This window comes from Cyprinodon variegatus, unplaced genomic scaffold (genome assembly GCF_000732505.1).
Source record: "Cyprinodon variegatus isolate N-32 unplaced genomic scaffold, C_variegatus-1.0 Scaffold227, whole genome shotgun sequence".
NCBI lineage: Eukaryota > Metazoa > Chordata > Actinopteri > Cyprinodontiformes > Cyprinodontidae > Cyprinodon > Cyprinodon variegatus.
This window is the reverse complement of record NW_015150680.1, coordinates 845,480-868,523: the sequence shown is the minus strand read 5'-3', so window position 1 is coordinate 868,523 and position 23,044 is coordinate 845,480. Positions and strand designations below refer to the sequence as shown.

Below are 23,044 nucleotides of genomic sequence, written 5' to 3'. Positions count from 1 at the left end.
TACAAAGAACTGAGTAGCCTATATATTTAATATAAGAAAAACAATGTAATTGCTTCTCAGCCTTGTAAAAAGAATACAATACGGTTTTGAAATAGAGCTATTTTCTTTTAATAGAAACTGAATATAATCAGGTCTTATAGGTATATATATTTATTTATTTGAAATAGCACGGTGCATATGAAATGTCCCACATTATTCTACATTTGAAAACAAAAAATATTAACAATGAGGCACACAGCGCATGTTTTTTTGTTGTTTGTGAAAGAAAATTCCTCTCAGATTAAGCAGGCAGCCTTTACGAAAGAAATATCCTCCTCTGGATTCCCTGCTTTTTTGGGCGGTGGTGGTCTGGTTAGGGCATAGAGCTCGGAATCCCAAGGTTCTGAGTTCGAGCCCCACTCCCAAGGACTACAACTCTGGCTGTCTGAGCAAGACCCTAAACTCCCACGGCTCCCCAAGGGAATGGTTTAATTGTGGAGATAACTTTCTCCACTGTGAGATCAATAAAGTTCGGTTAAAATTAAAGTATTGGCTTTCCACACCCCCATTCTACCAAAGGCCATGCCCCAAGAACCTGCATCCATGACAACCAGTCAGTCTGTAAAGGTAGCCTTTGGTGGTATAATACATAAGAGGAATGCCAGAGCCTAGACATTCTATTTCCCCTAATGACATCATAAAGGGAATGATTTCTCAAACATGCTATTTTCAGCACACATTAGCTAAGAGGTGGAGAAAGGCACACTGTTTATAATGTGAATTTTGCATAATAGGGTACCTTTAGTCAACATCATGAGTCCCCATGTAAATATGCCAGTGTTAGCCAAGGAGGCTAATAATCATCTGTGTAGTCCTATGGCAGGTTGATGTTTACAAACAAGGCAGGCCACATACAAAAAAATAAAACAGTTTATTCAGATCAACTGTTAAAAATAGACCACAGGTCAACGCTGTCACTGTAGGTCTGATTATTCTGGAACCAGAGTTTCCCTGATTTGCTGAAGCGTTGAAATGTTCCTGATGTTTGGAGGAGCATTGTTCCAGGAGTGAGCTGCTCTCACTAAAAAAAACTAATCTGACCAAAGGTGCCATTTCTGAACAGAACAGCACAGCCTCCTCTGCTTTAGGATCGTGTGCCCAGACCGTCTTTAAGGTGGATACATTCCTACAGAGACGGTAAAGTTAGACCGTGAAGTGTCTCATTAACAAGTACCAGATTCTGCAAACTAAAAAATGTATATTTTTTTAGAGAATATGAGAGATTGCTCACAGACTCTTTCCATTGACTGTAATGGTTTCTAATAGTTTGGCTTAAACTTGTCAGACATTGATGAATTTGTCACATAATAATGGAACAAAAAAAATATTTGCTGCTTCAGTTATGTCTTATTTGCCGAAATGTTGCAAACACTAAATTTACTCTATTGGTGTCTTTCTTGACTTGAGAATTAAAGTCAGAGGCGGATAATCTGTACCTGGATTATCTACCTCTGCTTGGAGAACAGTTTAGAATACACTGTAATAATCTGAATTTGTTGGTATTTTTAATGAACCATTACATAACCAGGGGACATTTTTATCCCTAATTAGATAAATACATGTTCAATTAAATTCAAAAAGAGGTACTGATGTGAAAGTTTGATCCAAACTCAGGGCTTTTTTGTTGTCGTCATCAAGCAAATTTATGGCTAAATGTTTTGTCTTGGCAAAATCGATTATTTTCCCATGAGGAATTATTTTTTCTATCTTGTTCTTATCACCAGGCTTGACAATTGGTGAATTAAATTGGGCAGCTTATTAAATAACCTTTGATTAATTTTATTAAAAAGAAATGCTAATCTGCCAAAAGGCGCATAAATTAATTCAATATTTCGATCAAAAAAAATATTGATCTCAAATAAAAAATATACAAACTTATACAAAAAAGTATACCCCCCAACCCCCACAAAATAAAAGAGCCAAACTGAACAATGCAAATAGTTTTATTAATAATTATTCTTCCATTTGCAGCACTGCATCCATCTCCCTTTCTTGACATACAGTGTGTGCACAACTAGCTTTGAGTGAGCAGGACATCTGTGTGTTTGTTTGTTGCTCACCTCACAGACCTTCCCTTCACACATTGCACAGGTTGACAACAGCTGCCAGTGCAACAACACGGTAAAATAAAAACAGAAACACACCGAGGCAGAAATGCCCACACCGTAAGGAATGACAAATAAAAAGTGCGAAAAGCCAGGTTGAGGCAAAAGGACAAGATGCATTATTAAAACAGGTTTATTGGTTTATTAAACTTTATCCACACTCAAAAACTCTAGTGTCGATTGATCGGATAATTGGGGAAAACTATTTATTCAAGTGTTTCTAACAATTATTTTCCCTTTAGATGCTAAAAATATATTTTGACTGTCTAAAATTCTTATTGAGAATCCGAATCACCTTAATTTGGCAAGTTCATGCACATAAAAGATTATTATAAATAAGAATTTAAATCTGAATCTCTCAAATAAAACTTTAAGAATATACAGGTGCTTGGAGAATAACATTTTAATCTCTTAGAAATTTGTATCTAGATGCCAACCCCAAACTTCCTAAAGAAAAGAAGTGCAAGAACACTATAATTCCCATCTAATTTTTACAAACATGGAGTTGGCATATCAGACAGGCTGTGATCAGTATTATTAGCCTTTCTTGTGTATCTCTGGGGTGATATCATGTTTGAAAATGGTTATTCGATTGTCATCCATCCAAACACGAATCCCCTTTCAAGCCAAAACCAAAAACCTATGATTTCACACAAAGGACAATAAGCAGCGAGAAAGAAAAAACAAAAATTCAGAGAACAATCAACAGGTTCTTAAAAAATTTAATAATTTAAGCTAATTATAAAATATAAAAATGAAACATCTTCCTCAGAGTGTTGTGCTCCAGGGCTGTTTAATCACCCGCCCCCTAGTGGTAAGAGTTAATAAATGCAACTCTGCCATTATAGAGCGTCATAACAGCTTAACCTTTACGTTTCCAAATCACACTTTACTTCACAACAGCAAATCAGTCATTTGTTCAGTCCCCCCTCCAAAAAAAAAAAAGAAACATTCGTAGAACATTTTACACTCATCATTAAAGAATAAATACCCTAGAGAAAGAGACAAGGGAGGCTGGAATAAACTCAGACCTCCTGAACGGCTGCATTGGAGTTTTTCTCAGGACTTGAAGGAATGATGGGTGAATAAAAGCCAGAGGACCACCTGTGTCCGTTAGTGCAATATATGAACTAAGGAAACATGTTTCAAGACAGATTTTATCGGTCTACTGAAAACAAAGACGACAGGCTTCCCCACTGGGCTGAAAGTGACTGCAGGATGCAACGCATGGTCAAAGGTTATAGAGCAACAACCGACTATTCAAATCAGCCCCAAAAAAAAAAAATCATCCCCAGAAATCTTGAACAGTCCAAATAAATCTGAAACGGCACAAGTTCAACTGAACTAAACGGGCAGAAATAAAGACAGTGGAACAGGTGCGGCCAACAGAAGGCGGGATGGTAAACAAAGCAGAAAAAGAGATTAGGACAGAAAATTTAAAACCAGAGTGTATGGGAGATAAAGTATTCTTGCTCTTGATAGGATGAATAGACCACCCAGTTATTGCAGATTAAAAGACGTTCTTAAAAGATGCTTAAAGTTAAACAGCTAAACCTAGATAGCAACACTGATATTTAGAGATGAGATTAGAAAAGACTGAAGCTGCAGACAGACGAGCAGAAACAGATGAAAATGTGAGGGCCAGGGCCTGTGGATCTGGGAGGTGAACTCGCAGTAAGGCACAGAGCTCTGCATGTGGTGGATGATTCGCATTCATTCGTGTGAGCAGCTGCAAGCCATGGACAGTAACATTAGCTAGAGTTCCAGACAGAGGTTGACATGCATTCAACAAGGGATCGAATGTCATTCATTTCTGGCGTATAATGATTCATTTGCACTCTATTGTGGTGTTTTAAGAACAAAAATCAGAGTTAGTTTGGAATTTTCTGGTGGATTTCTTCCTGCAACCACACCGCATCAAAAATACTCTCAAATCCACATGCTGCTTGTCGCCATCAACATGATTTTGGCCTTATGTTTCAACAATCCTCTCAGCTGAAATGCAACAGCTAATGTAAAATGGTTAGTTTCCTGGCAGGTAAACTTTTTAAACAGAACTGAGATCAAGGCCGTTCCAGAAGTTTAATGTTTTGTTGTTTTCTTCATATGTCTGTTTGAGATTATTGTCTTATTGGAACATCCAACCATGTCCAAGTTTAAAACATTAAACTTCAACGAAATTTGAACCAATCCTTAATCTTCATCTACAGTCCTGCAGCATGATACTACTACCAGCATACCTACACCAAGTCCTGACCCATAGAACATGTACTGACTAAGCTTAAAGTTCAGGTCTAGACTAAGAAACTAAGCTATATAAATGAGCTGCGGTCAAATATTCAGCCAGGATTATACCAGAAGCTCTCTGATGGCTACAGTAAGTGTGTGATTAAGCTAAATCAAGGGATATTTCACCAATTAACAATGGGGGCACATGAATGTATATGATCCTATAGCTGTATGCATTCATCTTGCACCGATTAGGGATAATCCACCATATAATTCAGCATTTTAATAACCTAATACCTGTTCATTCAAGTTGCCTATATGTTGCATAACCTTCCAAACTGTAGAGAAAGTGGTTCAAACTGAGAATTAAAAAGCCCCTAAAATGATCCATAGTGGACAAAGTAAACTTCTGACTTTTCTCTTCCATCTTAGCTCCAGTTTAAATCTTCCATTACCGGTTTTGAATCTTTGGATCATACGAGCTCTCTTAAATGTGAAGAAAAATGATTTTCTTTAGCACCCCATGAAGTCTTCACTGATCAGGTAGTCCTTCTGCATTCAGTCAAGTCCTTTTTCATATGCTTAAATGAACACACACACACAGCAACAAACACACACACACAAGCAAAGATGATCAAAGTCTACTTTTTCAGACAGAACCTGCACAATACGGCCACATAACCTCAAAATTTCAGGAGGCAAGTCAGACATTATTTAACCCTGGGTTGACTTTAGCAAGTTGCATTACTTTGTTTTCCAGCAGCCAATATAAAAACCATTTGGTGGGTTTGTTTTGATAGATTCCAGGCTATAATGAAGGATGGAATTTAAATGAACATACAGCAAAAGAATGTTAAAATACAGATTCACTCTATAACCTAAAATATGTAAACATAATCATAAAATATTTGGTAAGTTGCTGACATTTCAATAAATAAATAAAAACAAAAATTCTAATGGTTTGCAGCTGATTATTGCACTGCAGATGCTGGAGAGTTATTGCACATTAAAGCTGTTACCTCAGGTCTGTTCGTTCACTCCAGCTGCTTGTATTTTGTTCCCTTTTATTAGAGAGGCCTAGATGCTTTGGAGAGCAAGAAGGTCGGAATGACTCATGTTTGAGAAAAGCTGAACTTTAGTTGGTGTGGGTTATCGTGTTTTGTTACTTTCTGGCTAGCTGTGCAGGTTAAGTCAAAAGCAGAGGCGCCATCTTTGACAAACTAATCACACTACAACATAACATAATAACACGAACTGAGATAACTTAGGTGCACAAAGGTCCCTTCGATGTTCTGCACACTTTATGTGCGAAGCTAATTTCACAGTTCTTCAGTATCCTTTGTTTAAAATCTGCAGTTGCAACTTTTTGGATTCCAGGCAGAGTGTTTTCCTTATTTCGTGCTAGAAAAGCATGTTGGTAAGGGTTTTCAAGGACTGTGGTGCACTGAGCAGATGTTTGAAGTTCCAGAGAGAACCTGGTTCCTGTGGTTTGTGTCTCTCTTTTTGTTTGCTGAGGTAGCAAGAGAGATGTCTGTGCAGATTTAAGCAGGGATGGATGGAGCAGAGCGTGTCCTTCTGAGCGTGCTGTCCGTAGATCTCTTGTATTATAGAACATTAATGAACAAAATAAGTTTGGGGATAAAATATGCATGTGTGTGCATTGGCCTTTGGAAGCGTATGGCTCTTACATTAGAATCCATGTACATGTTCTGCTAACCTGGGCAGGCAATATTGTCCTCTTTTGTTTGTTGAAAGGTCTGCATGTCAGTGTGTGCACAAGTTGATGTAGTGCTCTGTCAGGCCGTCACAATTTGTGCTTCCCAGACACTATGGAGCGGTAGAGCTCTTCATCCAGCTGCACATAGCGCCCTCTACTGGAATCCAGGAAGAACAGTCTGTCTGACACAGCAGTGGGATTAAAACCGTCCCGACGCAGCTCTGTTTTCTGGAATTTAAATGTACCTGAAAAAGAAACACAGATTCGAATCATGAGACTGCTTACCAAACAAACAAGCAAACATATTTTGTTTAAATCAGTCTTAGCTGGTTCTTTCACAGGATTTATGTTCAGATTTGGGACTTTAAGAATTGTATCAATTACCCAGAGATATTTATATCATTGTTCAGGTTGTGACATAAAATCTGCAAAATCAGCAGAAGGCAGCAGTAAACCAAGATGGTTGAAAAGTAAGGAAGGAATAAATAAAAAGAGGAAAGGTATAGAGAAGAAAAAAAAAGTATGACAGAAGAATAAAGAGAAGGCAAGATATATAGAAAAAAATAAAGAAGGAAGTAATGATGGAGGGAAGGGAAGAATAAACATATAAGGAAAGAAAGGAATTAATATTAGGCAAGAATAGAATTAATGATAAAATGTAGGAAAACCAGGATTGACAGAAAGAACAAAACAAAGGGATTAAGAAAGAAATGAACCTAGGAAGAATGAATACACAATAAACGAATAAAGTCTATAAATAAATAATTTTTTCCTTATTGTGTCCAATCACTCTCTTAAATTCAATTCCATACATTTCCATACCTGCACAGACTGATTTTAATCATTTATTAGGAAAACAGTGACTGAGTTAAAAAAAGAAAAAAAAGAAAAAAGAAACAATAAATATTTTTTTCCAAACAATAAAATAAAAATGTCATTGCATACATTTCAGAAAAAAAGTCTGGAGACATTATGAGCTGTGGTGCAATCCACACCAGAAGCATCCAAACCTGCTTCTCTTTCTTTGGTCAAAATGACAGAATACAGGAGAACGAATAAATGTACTGTAATGAAAACTGATTTCTTCTCTCGCCCAGTCATGTAAAGTGGGGGAAAACCCTAATGTTTGGTTAAGTGTTTCTTAATGAGTTCAAGAGAAACCAGAGTGTTTCTGGCTTCCTGGTATAATTCTGGTGTGCGTAATGATCAAACAATTATACCAAGGAAAACTAGTTAGGATGTTCTGGAACAACCCAGGAAGCAGCAAAACTCAGCCAATCAGAAAGCGGAAGCTGCTCGAGCTCCAATGCCCCCCGTTTGCAGTGAAACAATTTTCCCATCAACTTGGACAGAGATTACTGACCTAAAATGAATTGCTCTTAAAACAACACCTTCAGGCTCAACTAAGGTTTGGTAATGGTCCATACTGACAGACTAGAACAGGAAGTCTGACAAGAATAACGCTTGGAAGTTTCTTTACCTGAGAACACTGGATAATCTGGTAACGAACAATAGTGGCATCATCATGGATGCCAGTGATACAGGTGCATTAAAGGACAAAGGAGAGCTACCTCCAAGTTCTTCCATGTCACCTCTAAACAGCCTCATGTTTCAATTTGGACTTGTAAGCACTCAAAACAATAAAATGAATAAAAACTGAGGTTAAAACGAAAAGGGAGGATAATATTAAGGTCAGGAATGTCCACACCAGCAAAATGGTCAAATTTATCCATCTCTACCATTTATAATAAGAAAAGCGATCAAGTATCCAGCCAGGGTTATGGCAGAGTAGTTAGCTGAGTATGTTTGTAGTTTAGCTTCTCTGTGTGGATAAGGGGACATCCAGCAGGAATTAATCATCCCACATCTTGTTTTTAAAATTCAATCAAATAGTTTAAGACTAACATGTAACGAGGCATTTAAGCCCATAAATGGGGCCACCTTCAGTTAAAAAAAAAGAGCAAGTAAATACCTGTCTTGTTGACTTCTGGAAGGAAGCGAAGGAACACAGGTCTAGCATACGGAGGGAGAACTTTCTCCATGTCTTTGAAAAATGTCTCCAGGTCGGTGGATTGGGACGGATCAGCGATGGCTGCCATCCCAGCCTTCCCCTCTGCACCTGTACACATAATCGGACATGTCAGATGATTAGCTGCTAAGGACCAGATAAGATAAAAGCTCTGATTGCAAATTTTAGTGGCAATGCTGCCATGAGTTTAATTCAAAACAGTTTTATTATTTTTGAACACCAAGCTCATGGCCACCATTTCATACTTTGCTGCAGGATTTTGTATATTCATCTAAAATGTTTTCAGGGTCGTAGAGGGACTGGAGTCTTTGGCATCAGTCTATTAAAACGAGACAAAAGCATCCTCACATCCCTACGTTCATTCTGCACTGGCCTTAGCAATACTCTTAATGGGAGGCAATAAAGAATACTTTTAATAGCTCATTTGCCAACTCTCCTTTAAAACTACTGATATGTTTATGTATTTATATCTTCCTCTGTAAAGTATAAATTAATGGTATCTCTAATTGGTCTCTTGTGCCTCTGGAGCCTAACTTGCAGCTCAGGCATATAGGTGATGACGTTTCTCAGAGCAGTAATTAATTTCATGTCATAACAGATCAGGAGTGAGCAAAGATATTGCAGCAGCTACATCAGCCACAGTATTGTACCGCCTGTATATTTGTCAAACACAGCTTCATCCTTTTTATTTAACACAAAATAAAGATGCATGATACATCTTTATTTTGTTTATTTCATTTAGCTACATTATGACTTCAACTTACACGTATTTCAATGAGACTTAATGTGCTAGACAAGCAACAAAAAAAAAGGACCAGAACAAAAAACATTGCAAATAACCAGAAACATGGTTAGCATATCAAGGATCAAAGAGTGCAACTGTGGGGCAGCATCATGCTCTCCTTCAGCAAAGAGGAACACTTTTATGACTTTTTGGTAAAAAAAAATTGATTAAAGATAAAAAAAAAAAAAAATAATTAAAAATGGGGCAACTCTGGAGGGAAAACCTGACTAAGCTGCAAAAGGCTTGGGGCAGAGGTTCAGCTTCCAGCAGGGAAAGAAAATCTAATCAATAATCAAAGTTACAACCAAATGATTGAGAGGAAGAAATATTCTAGTCCTAAAAAAGCCTTGTATATGTCCAGATATAATTATATACATCCTGTATATAAATTTTCTTTTTTTTCTTATAATTAAGATGCTGTACATCAAATTTAAATGAAAGAGCCACTCTTCTTAGGCTGGTAGATAGCCAAAAAAACATAAACCAAAAGTTAGTTCTACCTTCACTTTTCATAATCTTCTTTTTAACAACACATGAAAACATTATATCCTTTTTTATTTGTATGTCATAATTGCATTGCTAAATTACACTGAACTTTAAGCCATTGTTCACTAATTTAAAGTGTACTGAGTGACTTGTCAATTAAAATGTTTCTCTTTAACAAAATATAAAGTTTCTATATTTTGACACAAGCGACGATTTAACAGATATGTTAGCAGAAGGTTTTCTCAGGGCTTTATAAAATAGTTTCCACTGTACTGCTTTAACAGACAGAATAGAAATCTATGAAGTGAGGAGTTTTACCTGGGATTTCTACTCCATAAACGACCACGTCTTTCATATCAAGCAGCCTGCTTAAAGTTCCTTCCACCTCAGTCGTCGAGACGTTCTCTCCTTTCCATCGGAAAGTGTCTCCAGTGCGATCCTTGAAGTACATGTGGCCGTACTTATCCATGATCAGCACGTCACCTGTTGAGAGGATTTATAAGACATTTATTTATATAAAGTACTTTAAAGAACCGCGTACGGTAAGATGTGCTGGAGAAGGGTTCTAACCAGAAAGATAGGCGCTGTCGCCCTTCTTAAAGACACTATTGGCAATCTTCTTGCTAGTTGCCGATTGGTTGACGTAGCCATCAAACCTGCGAAGGGGGTCGTTCTGAATGATCTTGCCAACGAGCTGGCCAGGCTCGCCTTGAAGAAAAAAAGATTTAATTATTTCACGACATCCAAAGCCATGTTTTCATCATCAATTCCCATGTCACATGTCAGTATATAAACAGCTGCATGTCAGTCTCAAGGTGCTTAAAACAACCACTCTAAGCAAATTCTAGTTTATTATTGATGTCAATAATATTGCATATAAAAAAGCCCACCTGGTTTACAAGGAATGCAGACTCCATCAGGGCCTCTGATGAGCTCCATGGTCTCTTCATCAACCCTCACCAGTCTGATGGGATATATGAAAGGCAGGATCTGGCTGTTAAAGCCACACGCTCCAACCTAGACAGTAAATAAAAAGATGTGAACAATGACAACCCTCTTTAGATGAACACAATGAGGAGGATTTTCAAAGCTGCTACGTTAATCATATAATGTCTGACCACAGAGGGAAATAAATATCCATACCACTGAAGGCCACCTTTAAACCAGGTAAATACATAATTACAGCATAAAAAAATACACCAGTTGGAGTATAAATCGGTCCTGGGTAAAACTTGCAAGAATATGGAGGCAGTAATAGCAGCCATCTACTTCGTAGAGCTAGTGAGCTGTGACAATATAAAGAAAGGTGAAAAAAATGATGCTTCTAACAGCTCCACTAACAGCTGTAGTGAAGCTTCCAGTTTTGGAAAGTATGCAGACTTCCAAATTATCCCAAGACTTCACTTTTAAAAGAAAGTTGGGAGTTTTTCAAAACAAAACAAAACAAAGCAACCAAAATGCCAATCAGGCTGCTAAAGAACCTGGTGCCGCATTTATTATAGAGTATAGCAGACAATCAGGATGACAAATAAATGAAAGAAAACAGGGTGACAGCTTAATTAGTTCATAATATGATTTAACAAAAGTTGCAAAATAGTTTTAGAACCCTAGTGGGACTGGCTTTACTTGGAAAGCAAACATGGCTGCTTAGCTGAGGAAAATGCTGATTGTTTGAGGCGAGCACTAGGGCTGAAACAAATGACCGGATTAATCGTGGTTAATCAATTATTGAAATAATTTACCAACTAATTTGGTTATAGGTTAATCATTAGAGAGTAGAGAGTCTAGAACATGCCTATAGCTGACAGAGAAACCATCTTAGAGCAATAATTATACCAAAATTATATATAAAAGAAAAAAAATGTAAACATTTTGGCATTTACGACAAAAACTTTTTTGTCTGTCAGTATATTGTATCCAGAACTCCTCAGGTGGAAAAGTTCTAGTCTCACTTGGTTTAATTTAGCAAAAAAATCTTCTCTAAGGAACCTTTTGTTGAAATATTATTAATCAATTAATCGAAAAAATAATACAGATTAATCGATTTGCAAAATAATCGTTAGTTGCAGCCCTAGAGAGTACTACAAGGATGGCAGCGTCTTAACTGATTGATTGATTTTTCAAATTTACCATGATCAAGCAACATTCAAACAATTACCCTGGGGTTTCTTTCTTTAACCTAATGATGTTTTGTCCATTTAAGCACAAGAAATCTGCAACATTTGATCATGTGCCGCCATCTTGAAAGAGTATATCATTGCATAGGAGACTGTTTTAAACAATGATCTTTGGGACTTTTTCCTGTTTCTCTCCCCTAGAACTTATGCAAGAGTCTCACAATGTTTAGGTTATTTTAGCAGAACATTTCTAACTGCTTCTTTGCAGGCTGTGTTCCCACCTTGTTTCCAAAGTTGCCCAGGCTGCAGTTGCATTCTGTGGCTCCGTAAAACTCTGCAATCTGTGGGATATTGAAGCGCTTCATGAATTCCTCCCATATGGACTGGCGCAGGCCGTTACCCAACGCCATGCGCACCCGATGCTGGCGCTCAGTGTCCCGAACCGGCTGGTTTAGTAGGTATCGGCAGATCTCTCCAATGTATTGGACAATCTACATGTTAAATAAGGAAATGAGAATAGAATTAATGACATGAAACTGTTGATATACCTTTACTGGGTTGTTGTCACAGACATCCGGCTTACGGTGCAGTTGTATTTGACGCAGTCATCCCAGAAGCGGGACGCAGAGAACTTCTTTCTGATGACCACCGTCATTCCATGTATCAGGCACTGTCCAACTCCCACAATGTTTCCTTAAAGTGACGAACATGAAGGATCGTGGCGTCAGTCGTGACCAGGTTATAATAAAAATGGCTTAAACTGTAGTTGCAGCCTAAATGAATGCTGTAAAGCCACCCTGTGGCATCAAGAAATATTCAAATCTGGATTATTTGGGCTTAACCCGATTCCATTTTCCATCTGGAAATTTGAAATAGAAATTGTGCTGTGATCAACATGATACTGTGGTTCTTAAGAGGAAGGGCTGTCAGTGGGTCAAGCTAATTTGGCTGTGTTTGTACAAGGACTCAAACCAATATGGATGTGACGTTTTTTTTACAACCCAAAGCCATTGACTACAGCTCTCTCTCACTGAGATTGATTTGCATATGAGACTGGGTAGAAACCTTTGTCTGCTTTGGCCTCAACATGACACTAGATCAAATTTTTTTGTGGGTGTTTTTGAGTCTTTTTTTTCCTTTTTGTACAAGAAAAAATGTATCCAAAGAGGTGCTCTAAAAGAAGCAAACTTGGTCCTGAACAATGGAGGTATAAACCCAAATCTATTTCAGCAAACATACCTGCAGAGTGATAGAGCGGGAGACAGTCGTACAGGACATCGTCTGATGTCATCCTAAAGCCGTAATAAACCAACGCAGCCATGCGGTAGTATCTGAAAACCAGAATGAAGTTAGAAACGAGAGAAGCAGAACAAAACAAATCAGTCAAAACAAAAGGAGCGAGCTTTACTTTATCTCTGTCTCCTTCTGTTCTAAGATTGTTTGAACTAAACACAACATGGATCTGAAAAGAACAGCTGCAGTTCCTGTGTGTCCGTTTTTTGACCAAACGCCTGCTTCCTACCTGCTGTGCACAACAATGGCGGCTTTAGGCATCCCTGTGGTTCCTGATGTGTAGATATAAAACAGGCGATCTGAAAACAGAAAACACAGAGAAAGTAGATTAATTAGACCACATCAACATGGTATGGAGCAAAGGTTCCCAATTTAACCAGTGAATATTTTTCAAACACAGGACCCTATGTAAGCTGCCCTTTATAATGTCTGTATTTTCAACAGACGCAAACATCTGGGAGAAAATTAGTTTCCAATCCACCATCAGATACCTCTAGCTACTTGCAACATCACTGTTATATCTGCCTCACCCTCAATTAGACACATGAGGCTATGTTTTAGTTTCAGCAATTAACGTTTCTGTTGAAATATCTGGAAACGACGATGGAAGACGTTTGTAGAAATTGAATTATTACAAATTATTCTTTCATTTGCATAAACCTTTATACTTTTATGGATGCGTTGTTAGCAAAGTAATTCATTTCAGCTGAAATGGGGTGTTCACCTGTGAAGCAGCGTTGTGGCCGCTTAGGGAGGCGAGACGAAGCGCCGGTCAGCAGGGTCTCCAAGCACTCAGTTCCCTGCGGTACTTGCTTGGGGTCATAGTCTCCAGAGCAAAACATGAGAACTGCCTTTCTCATTGAACTGTGGACCTCAGACACCGCTGTAAAGAAAAAAATACACTGGAGTATTGTGGAATAAACAGGAGGATAAATAAAATGAGCACAAAGCAACTTTATAACCAAGAAATTGAAGTGATATGAAATGACAAGGTGGAAGTATCGAGTAACAATGACTCTAAAGCTTCTCTAAGGCTTCTTTCAATGGCATAAAAGGAAAACGGTGTCTAAATAATGAGGCTTTATGTCCTTTGACTTAGTACCGATGCTGCAAGCATGATGTTGGGCTCCACCATAAAAAGGCTGCGCTTGCAATTACTTAAAGGCATTAAGCACACTACAGGCTGAGGAACCAATCCAGAGAGAGCTCCATCAATCTCTGAATGAACAGCTGCACACTTCCTCCCTCTTTAAAGATGCTGAAATCAAGTTATTTTTTCCTGATGGGTCTTGGATCCAAGTAGGGGAGGGGAAAATAGACCCTAAATTTATGCTAGACACCATGTGCACATACAATAGGAAGGGAGTAAAATACCAGGCTGGGTTTATTAATACACTGAATAAGCAGATAGCAAATAATTCATGCAGTTTTAAATTCCATGCACACATGATCCTTTCATAGCTCATATCTCCAGAGTGAGTCGGTTAGGGTCGTCCTGCCGAGCGACTTTTACTTGTTGTTTTAAAGCTGCGGTAAACAGATAAAAGTGGTAAATAGTAAACCCGGCTGCCATGTTTTCCTTTGTTTTTTTTTTTTGTTTTTTTTTTTTTTACTAAAGCTGATATTTATTTACAGACATGGAACTTATTTTGGAGAAAACAAAACAAAAAAACAATCAAAACAAATTGAATCCCATCCTGTAATAAAGATCTTTAAGAGCTGAAAATTTCAACACCATTATCAGTTGCTGATTACCATTTATCAGCTGATACGCTTGTCGAACTTTGAATACAGCATATTGGTGATAAAGACAGCTCTACAGGCTGATACCAAGGAGACATGCACTCAAATAACCATTTATCTTTTATGACCAGAGTTGCTTTCTCCCTGCACTCACCTCTCTCATTACAAAGAGAGAAGAACGGCAACCATCAGCATAAGTCAGGTCAGTTCATAAAAGAGGCTTAGGACAGCTGTTGGATCTTACCTTCAGCCAGCTCTGAACCAAACACCACAGCCTTGGCATTGGAGATGGTAACACAGTGCACCAGTGCTTCTAGTCTCAGGTTGAAGTTGATGAGAGCAGCTTCGACTCCGATTTTAGCCATGCCCAACCACAGCCCCACATACTGGGATCTGTTCTCCATGAAAAGGGCCACCACATCGCCCTCCTAAAGTTAAGACAAAAAGGTGCTGTCAAACTATATTATTCACAACCATTTACTATTTTTCATTTTGTGTCTTAATGGGATAAAAGCAAGCATCCCGCAGCATGATACTGCCAACAAATCAGAAAAGCATGGCATAGATTTGCAGTTAGTCCCTTCCACTCTGATCCCCCAAAATAATTCCAGTGAAAATACCTCCAGAAGTCGTGTTGATTGAGTCAATATGTGTGTATTTTAGTGTTAATGCAAACAGGAGCTGCTAAATAACTACAAGAATTGATTAACAAGTAATTTCTTCACGTTTTTTCCCCCTCCATTGACATCTTTAGAAATGATCCCAACACTAACTGACATTTTGCATCTAGGTTATTTAACTCTATTCTTGTGTAGATGCATAAAAGATGAATTTTTTTTTTTTTTAGTAAGTTGGAGTTATATGCAGGGCACTTAAAAATATTAAGGTGAACCAAAACCATCAATGTATCTGAGTCGCCCTTTCCGGCTGTGATATAGGCAACCATAAAATAACCATGTTAAATTGTTTGAGAACCTCAAACCATATGGGAGATACAGCTAACACATGAGAGGTTCTATGACTAGATTAGACCGAAGCTGAACTTTCCTACATATAAAATTAAGGGATGTTAGAAGTAACATGCTGGGGAGATGCTTTTCTTCTCCAAAACAGGTCCCGCTTTTCAAACTTATGTGACAAAGTGTAGGAGAACCGTGCATCAGTTTTCTGTTGCTTCACAGCTATATACAACGATGGTGCATAACAAATAAATCATAGAGGAAGCACTGAAGTCTGAGGGGTGTCATGTCACTAAATTAGAAAGAAATTATCTAAAGCAGTGGAAATAATTGAGTCCAGTTCATAAATGACCAGAATTGAAATTATTAATTGTAAAATGAGATTTACCGGTACTATGAAAAAAAGATTACTTCTAACATGATTTTTTTTTATTTTTTCTGTCTTTTCAAATATACCTTAAAGCCTCGATCCAGCAGCAGATTGGCAACTCGGTTGGAATATTCGTCCAGCTGTCGGAAAGTCCACCTTTCTCCGGTCCCCTCAAAGATGAGAGCAGTTTTGTCCCCATGGCGCTGCACCGTTTCAGCAAAGATCTTAGGAATAGTGTTCTTCTCTCTGACGTGGCGCTTAACGTTAAGCTTCACGCGCAGCAACACATAGGCAGCGCTGTAGAACAAAAACAAAAATACCAATTTAATGCTTTAAATACAGCACAACTAAGTTATTCTCAACTGCATTTGAGGTGTATAAATCTTTGTTTTACAAGTTTTTCAAAAATAAACTAAAAAGGGTAAAAACAAAAATAAACAAGCAAGAAACAATCTTTTCAATCAAAAGGATGAACTTGGCACGTTCTTTGGGTAATGCCTTATGAATCATGCCACATTTGCAGTGAAGCAAACAAAAAGCGTGTTTTGATTTCTACAAATAAACCTCTAAGCCTTATAAAGTTTGCATAAAATCCTGCAACAAAGCAGACCAAAGGGGCAAAGTCTGAATAAATAGCAACACCCCGTACTTTTTTTTTATTGCACGGAGGTAAAAGCCAAAGTCAGGCTTCAGAGAGGTGAATAATTACAGAAACATCATAAAAACCAACAGGCCCAGTCATTTCATGTTTGTACTGTAATCTACCTGAAATGCTTATCATTGCATAAGGGATTAGTTTGATGTTTGACACAAAAATGCAGTTTACCAAGGTTCAAGCATCTCATTTGATTATCAACATATAAATTAGGGTTCCTTTAATCGCAACAGAATTAAACTAATAGTAGTAGTGAGCCATTTTATGTACCTTTTTTAATCTACTTTACATCTATATAGATTTACGTCACGTGTAGCTTAAGAATGCACATTAAAAAAAACATACCTTTTTTTCATTCACTCTAGCATACCTGTCTTTTTCACAAAACAAAAAGTGAACCAAATACCAATCGCTTGCCAAACTACTTCATTCTATAAAAACCCTCTGAGTCACAGTGGAAATTTTAGCCAGAGTCGAAGTAAAACTTGTTGCATTCCTAACTTTGACTCATGATGAAATTTCAGTAAAACCTTACCAGCTTTGCTACTATACTAGGGGAAGATGTGTTATGTATATTAAAATGAGAAATACACACCTAACTGACAAAGATGCAGAGCCTTTGTTTTATGCGTCATCTATTAGAAATAGACACCATTACCAGTTGGACTACTTTGGTGCATTTATGCTGAGAAGGTTGTTAAAAGGACAAGTTTTTCTTTTCAATTTCCCGTTTTGACAGCAGTGTGAGGGACAGAAAAGGAAGTTATTACCATAGTCTCCTGCAAATATTAGCTCAGTGTTAACAAATTAAAACACCGCTCTTCAGCTGCATTCTTTGCATTTCTCTTTCCAAAAACATATCAAAATACCTGCTGTGTGACTGCAAGCAAAGAGGTCAAACTGCAGAACTGAAGACTTCTTCTATCTTCTATCCCTTTTTTTAATCAAGGAAATAATGCTAAAACCAATTTAAAGGCATAATTACGTTGTGATTCTACTTAAAAATGTGATAACTGACATTGCACATTGATGCAACATGTTAGGTGATAAAGTGTAAAAATAAAACCCAATTCTTTGCAAGGTATTGCAAGAGAAGCGATAACCATAAAGAGAATTTCACTGTTAATTTGTAACTGACAGTGATAATATCAGAAATTTGTGCTAAAATATTGATGATTAATGTGAAAGTCAGACTTTAGTGCTTGCTAAGTGTCTATTTATTATTACTGCTAGAATAAAAAATATGGTTTACTACAAAAAACATAAAATATGTTTTAAAACTGCATCGAATGACTGTGACTTATTGTCTGTACAAAGGATGTTAAAGTTCTGTAGCTAACATTTTAATTATGGGCTGTAAAATAAAAAAGAAATGTGGCATAACTGCATATATTTCAGGTCTAGACATATTTATAATGCTTACTGTAGATCTCTGCCAATTGTTTTGGCAACAATATCCAGAAAGTTCCATCCTCCACTTCCAAGATAGAATATCAGGATGGCTGGAAGAACCTGGTACCATGGCAGGCCCACCAACAGCCTCAACACAAACAGCAACGCTGTGCAACATGCCAGACGCATCATCCTGAGAGAAAAAAAACATAAGAATTACAAATCAGGAACTCTTCAGGCTGAGCATTAAACCGCTAACACATACTAGTAGTTTAAACACACAGGAAGGGTTTCTCTGGCTAACGCTGCCACAGAGCCAAAGAATGTTATCATCAGGGATTCTGTTTACACTGCCTGTGCCAAGTATGAACTACTTAGTTAGGCTTGGTGTGTTTTAAAGTGCTTTACAAAAGTATTCCTACCCGTTTTTCCATATTTTCTCACAAATTCAGGATATGCTGTTGGATTTTTATGTCACACACAAACATGAAATAACATAGAAATGAAGTGGAGGAAAAATGACACAACTTTCTAACATTTTACACACGCGCACAAAAAGAAAACCCAAAACTTGGGCGTTTATTACTATTTGTATTCTTATTTGTATATTGGGTCAGTACAAACTGTTAGGAACATATCCTTTTTCGGGGAATTTCTAACAGCTTTGTAGACTTAAAGTGAATACTGTGTGTCTGTGAGAAGCCATTTTTATTGTCAGATTCCCACATGGATTTAGGTCTGAGCTTTAAATGGACCATTCCACATTTAATAAGCCAACTATTAATTTTTATTTTTGCCCTTGATCCATTGTATACGCACTGTTTATACCCCATGCACCTTTTCCTCCTTTTGGCACCTTCTTTTGACTATTGAGCCGATGTGACAACTGAATTTTTCCACTGTGAGATCAATAAAGTCTATCTTATCTTATCTATTAGATGCATCTCTACTTAAACACAAATATCATCTTGTTAGCAGAGCTCCGTAGAGCTTGACTGAATATTGAGATGACATATTAGGCATAAGATTTGGGCATGTAGGGCACATTTAAAACTTGGGTGACAACGGCTCTCAGGTTAAAATTTAAGTTTAACTAACAGAGAGATTGCTTCTTTTCAATAATCGGATGACTTCTCAAGATAATTGGTTTTTCTGGCTCTCATTTAGAGGCATGAAAAATTGAGGACTAGAAATGAAGGCATGCTGTAGTAAGTAAATGTATACAATTTACACAATAATATTTGTGCTGGTCTACCAGATAAAATTACAATGAAATAATAAAAATTACCTGTATTTATCTGCATTCATCTTTCAATCAACTCCATTATGCTGCCACTACCGTGTTTCAGAGTGGTGATGGTTTAGGGATGTATGAAGTGTTTGTGTCTCAACAGACACAGCATTTTGCATATTAAACACCAGTTCTGTTTGACCAGAACTTGTTCTGCCACATGCTTGCTGTGTCCTCCTAAATGGCATGTGGCAAAGAAATAGTAAATATCTGTGTGCACGGTTACAAAACTCTAAATATTATGAAAACTTTTGCAGGACGCTAATGAATGATGAAAGGTTTGGCCTGTAAGATGATTTGTAAAGCGTTACAGGCTGAAACCAAATAAGCAACACAGCCAGAGGCGTAGCCAGGAAATTTTTGTAAGGGTGGCCAGGCAACAACCAATGTAGACTTGGGGGTGGCCTGAAGTGGATCGGGGCCAGAAACATAGGGTCAATCTACACTGTTCCAACAGGAAAATTAACGAGCACAACATCGATGTTTTCTAAATAAAGACAAACTATACTTTCCTGCAGCCTTTGCTAACGAATAAACGCATATATTTCAACATCCATCTGGGTAAAGGTATAGCGGATAAAATTCTTTCAAGTTTGAATCCTGGTGTGAACATCTTTTCCATTGTCATTACTTACCTACTTTTATCAATAATCATTCTGCATAAAATTGATATTTACAAGCAATAATATCTATATAAATTGATTATTTAATACGTTTTTGTTAAAATTGTTATTTATCTATGATTTCACTAAAAAACTCCTAGATGACTTGCAGGGACACATTATTTTCTCTTCACCCCATAAAACAAAAAATTTAGTTCTAAAAAGAGCATGAATTCTGTACTTACCGGGTATCTTTAATGTTAGTATATTAATGTGCAAAATTAACCACAGTGTTTTTGTCAAGTAATTGTTAAGATATGAATGTATCTTCAGGTAACACAGAGTACATGTCAGATTAAATAATACTTCAGTAGTATAAGTATAGTATCTAGGTGTTACTTTATTGTATGTCTCGTGCAATGTCCGTTGGTTGTGCTGTTCTTTTTACATCTCTTTGCATGTGATGAAGCAGACTGAAAATGTTTTTTATCATTATCTCCCTTTTATCTCCTCTTTCTTTCATCTTTTCTCATTTTTTTGTTTTTCCTTTCCTGTTCTACCTACACAACAGTGTCCATATAATCTGTAAATACTTTTTTTTGGACCCTTGTTTTTTGCAATGTAAATAATCCACCTGCTACAATGGACATCTGCCTACTGCCTTTTTCAGCCTCTTGGCCAGGCTATCTCTATGCTATCTAGGTATACTAATATGCATTTTATACTTGATCTTTTCTATTTTATAATTGCATTGTATTTTATGATGGTGTACAGCACTTTGGTCCTGTCAGGTGCATAAAGTGCTTCATAAATAAAGTTGGTATGGTATGGTATGGTATCTCACAGGCATCAAGACAATTAGTCTTATTGCCACATTCCCAGACTGGACACTGTTTATAAAAAAAAAAAAAAAAAAAAAAAAAAAAAAAAAAAAAAGGGGGGTTATGGCCACCCCTGGCCCCCACATCTCGCCCCGCCCCTGAACATAGCATCTTGAGATCTTTTACTTTCCCCGTGTAGGTGAGAAGCGTTTAAGACCTTAAGGAAATGGTTTGTTGTAGCATTTAGATCATCTGATAGCGAGGAAAGCGGATCTAAAGACGCATCCCTCATAATAAATGTCTTATCCTTCATCTCATCTGATTATAATCATCAAAAACGACGCAATTATACACCGGATGTCTGTTTTCTTCCCTATAAATTCTGGTTGTGTTTTACCTCAAACATGTGACTGCCATCAGCCGACATAACCCAAACGAGCTCTCTTATTTTTTCCATCGCAGTGAATAACGGTGGCTGACAGCGGATAGAGACAAAAGCTTCATCATGCGCCCGTTACTGAACCCGGAAATTTGAAGGCGCGGAGCATCATACTGCGGTGGGGAGGGAGAGGAAGGCTCAGCCCACTGCTGCTAACCTCTCTAACCATATGCCATGTGCGCTTTAGACGCGGCCTCCGCCTGGAGACGGCTTGGTTTGAATGTAACCTGATGCAGGTCATCATGGTGACAGGCTTTTTCACCAGCAGCAGGATGCGCCTCGGCGCAGGGAAGCGGATGGACACCACTGAAGCAGCAGCTGGATGTTTTATCATGAACAGACATGTGGTCATAATTTGCCTTTAAAGGACCGGGTGTTGCCTTAAATTACAGATCAATCGCTCTTAATGTAGAGAAAGTAAGGTTTGGGTTAGGATGGGACCACCAGTCCTTGGATTTGACGCACACCAAGCCCCCCTAGCTGTGGCACAGGGTTGAGGATATGCTGCTTACCTTTTCCTGTCTTTTCTCTCACTGCTCCAGCATGTAGATGCGCAGCGATCGGAAGGTGAAACTCGGTGTGGGAGATCTCACTTTGATCGGCTTACAGGCCAGCCTGCTCGCTCCCTCCGGCTATAGAAACGCACCCTGGCAGACGCTCCTCTCCTGTCGTCAACCCCGCACCGACCTCCTGCTGCTGAGAAAAATGCCAGAGCGATTTGGGTCGACTTTGACCCTGCGATCATCCTCCGTCCAGGGTCACAATAATTTATATTATCCCTCGGTTCATTATAAGCGGTGAGCGCGCAGGCAGGCGTAATTCAAATGACCTTATAATTTTCTAAGCTGAGCCCGCCCACCGCGGTCAGCGTCAAATCAGTGAATCAGGAATAAAAGCTGACAGACGGGCAGGCCGGACCAATAGAGGTGCTCTGTTTATTGCGTCACGTCCGGCGGAGGTGGGAGAGGAAATGCGGCCCAGCCCCCCACCCTGTGGGTCTGCCTCTTTCTGGCTCGCCGGCGGTAAGGATGGGTTTTATCACAGAAAGGAAAATAGTGCGAGTTGCCTAAATAAGAAAATTTCCCTTTGGAGCAGGAGCGAAGCTGGATGGGGGGCCAGAGGTGGCCATGACCACCCTTAGCCTACCATTTTTTTCACACTGTAATACAGATGGGGAATGTTCACACTTAAACATTTTACTTTTTCATATCTTAACAATTACTTGACAACTAAAACACCTTGCATATCAAAATACTAACATTAAAGTTGATATATACAGAAAATTATGTCTCTGTCAGTCATCTAGGAGTCTTCAGTGAAATCATAGATAAATAACTACTTTAATAATGACTTAAAATCCACTGAATGTAGATATAAGTACATGTAAATGTTAATTTTATGCAAAACAATTTTTGATAATGACAATAAAAAAAAGATATTCACCCCAGAAATTTTGTCCACTGTACCTTTTATTTAGACGGCATGGATGTTTAAATATATGCATCTATTTGTTAGCAAAGGCTGTAGGAAAGTTTGGTTTATCTTTATTTAGAAAATATGGATGTTGGTTGACTGTGAGGTTCTGCCGTCTATCTGCATTCGGCCACCCCTCAGTGTACATTGGTTTTTGACTGGCCACCCCTATTAAAATTTTCTGGCTACGCTTCTACTTTGGAGACAGTTAAATACCAACCTGTGGCTTCAAAGTAGATATTCTCTTTTTTGCCTCCATCTTTTCTAAGGGATCATTCATAAACCCATAATTTCTAGACCGAATGAACTTTTAAACTCTCTTCTGAACTAAAAAGCTAACGCACGTTATTTGTCCACCTTCTTCAACAAAAACTACACCTGAAGCCATCTCTGTGTTGTGTACCTCCCAAACCCCCCTCCTGTCATTCACAGGTGGCCAGTCAAACCGGTTCTTCTGATGGTTTTTTTCCTGTTAAAAGGGAGTTGTTCCTTTCCAGTCT

At 38.1% G+C, this 23,044-nt stretch overlaps 1 protein-coding gene across 2 annotated transcripts; it reads right to left on the bottom strand.

Moving 5' to 3' along the window:
- Positions 1-1,978: 1,978 nt before the first annotated feature.
- On the bottom strand, positions 1,979-21,957 carry slc27a4 (solute carrier family 27 (fatty acid transporter), member 4). Of its 2 annotated transcripts, none has more exons than XM_015381049.1 (14): positions 21,584-21,957; positions 17,950-18,111; positions 15,958-16,168; positions 14,787-14,970; positions 13,524-13,682; positions 13,029-13,098; positions 12,746-12,837; positions 12,090-12,199; positions 11,788-11,997; positions 10,280-10,406; positions 9,960-10,097; positions 9,708-9,872; positions 8,063-8,209; positions 1,979-6,335 (listed from the first exon to the last, which is right to left on the bottom strand). In XM_015381049.1, exons 2-14 carry the CDS (start codon positions 18,108-18,110, stop codon positions 6,178-6,180), a joined length of 1,932 nt encoding a protein of 643 aa, XP_015236535.1. In that variant the 5' UTR covers position 18,111; positions 21,584-21,957; the 3' UTR covers positions 1,979-6,177. The 2 variants fall into 2 exon arrangements, with proteins under 2 accessions (XP_015236535.1, XP_015236534.1); XM_015381048.1 differs by lacking the exon at positions 21,584-21,957 and adding an exon at positions 21,030-21,146.
- Positions 21,958-23,044: the final 1,087 nt, after the last annotated feature.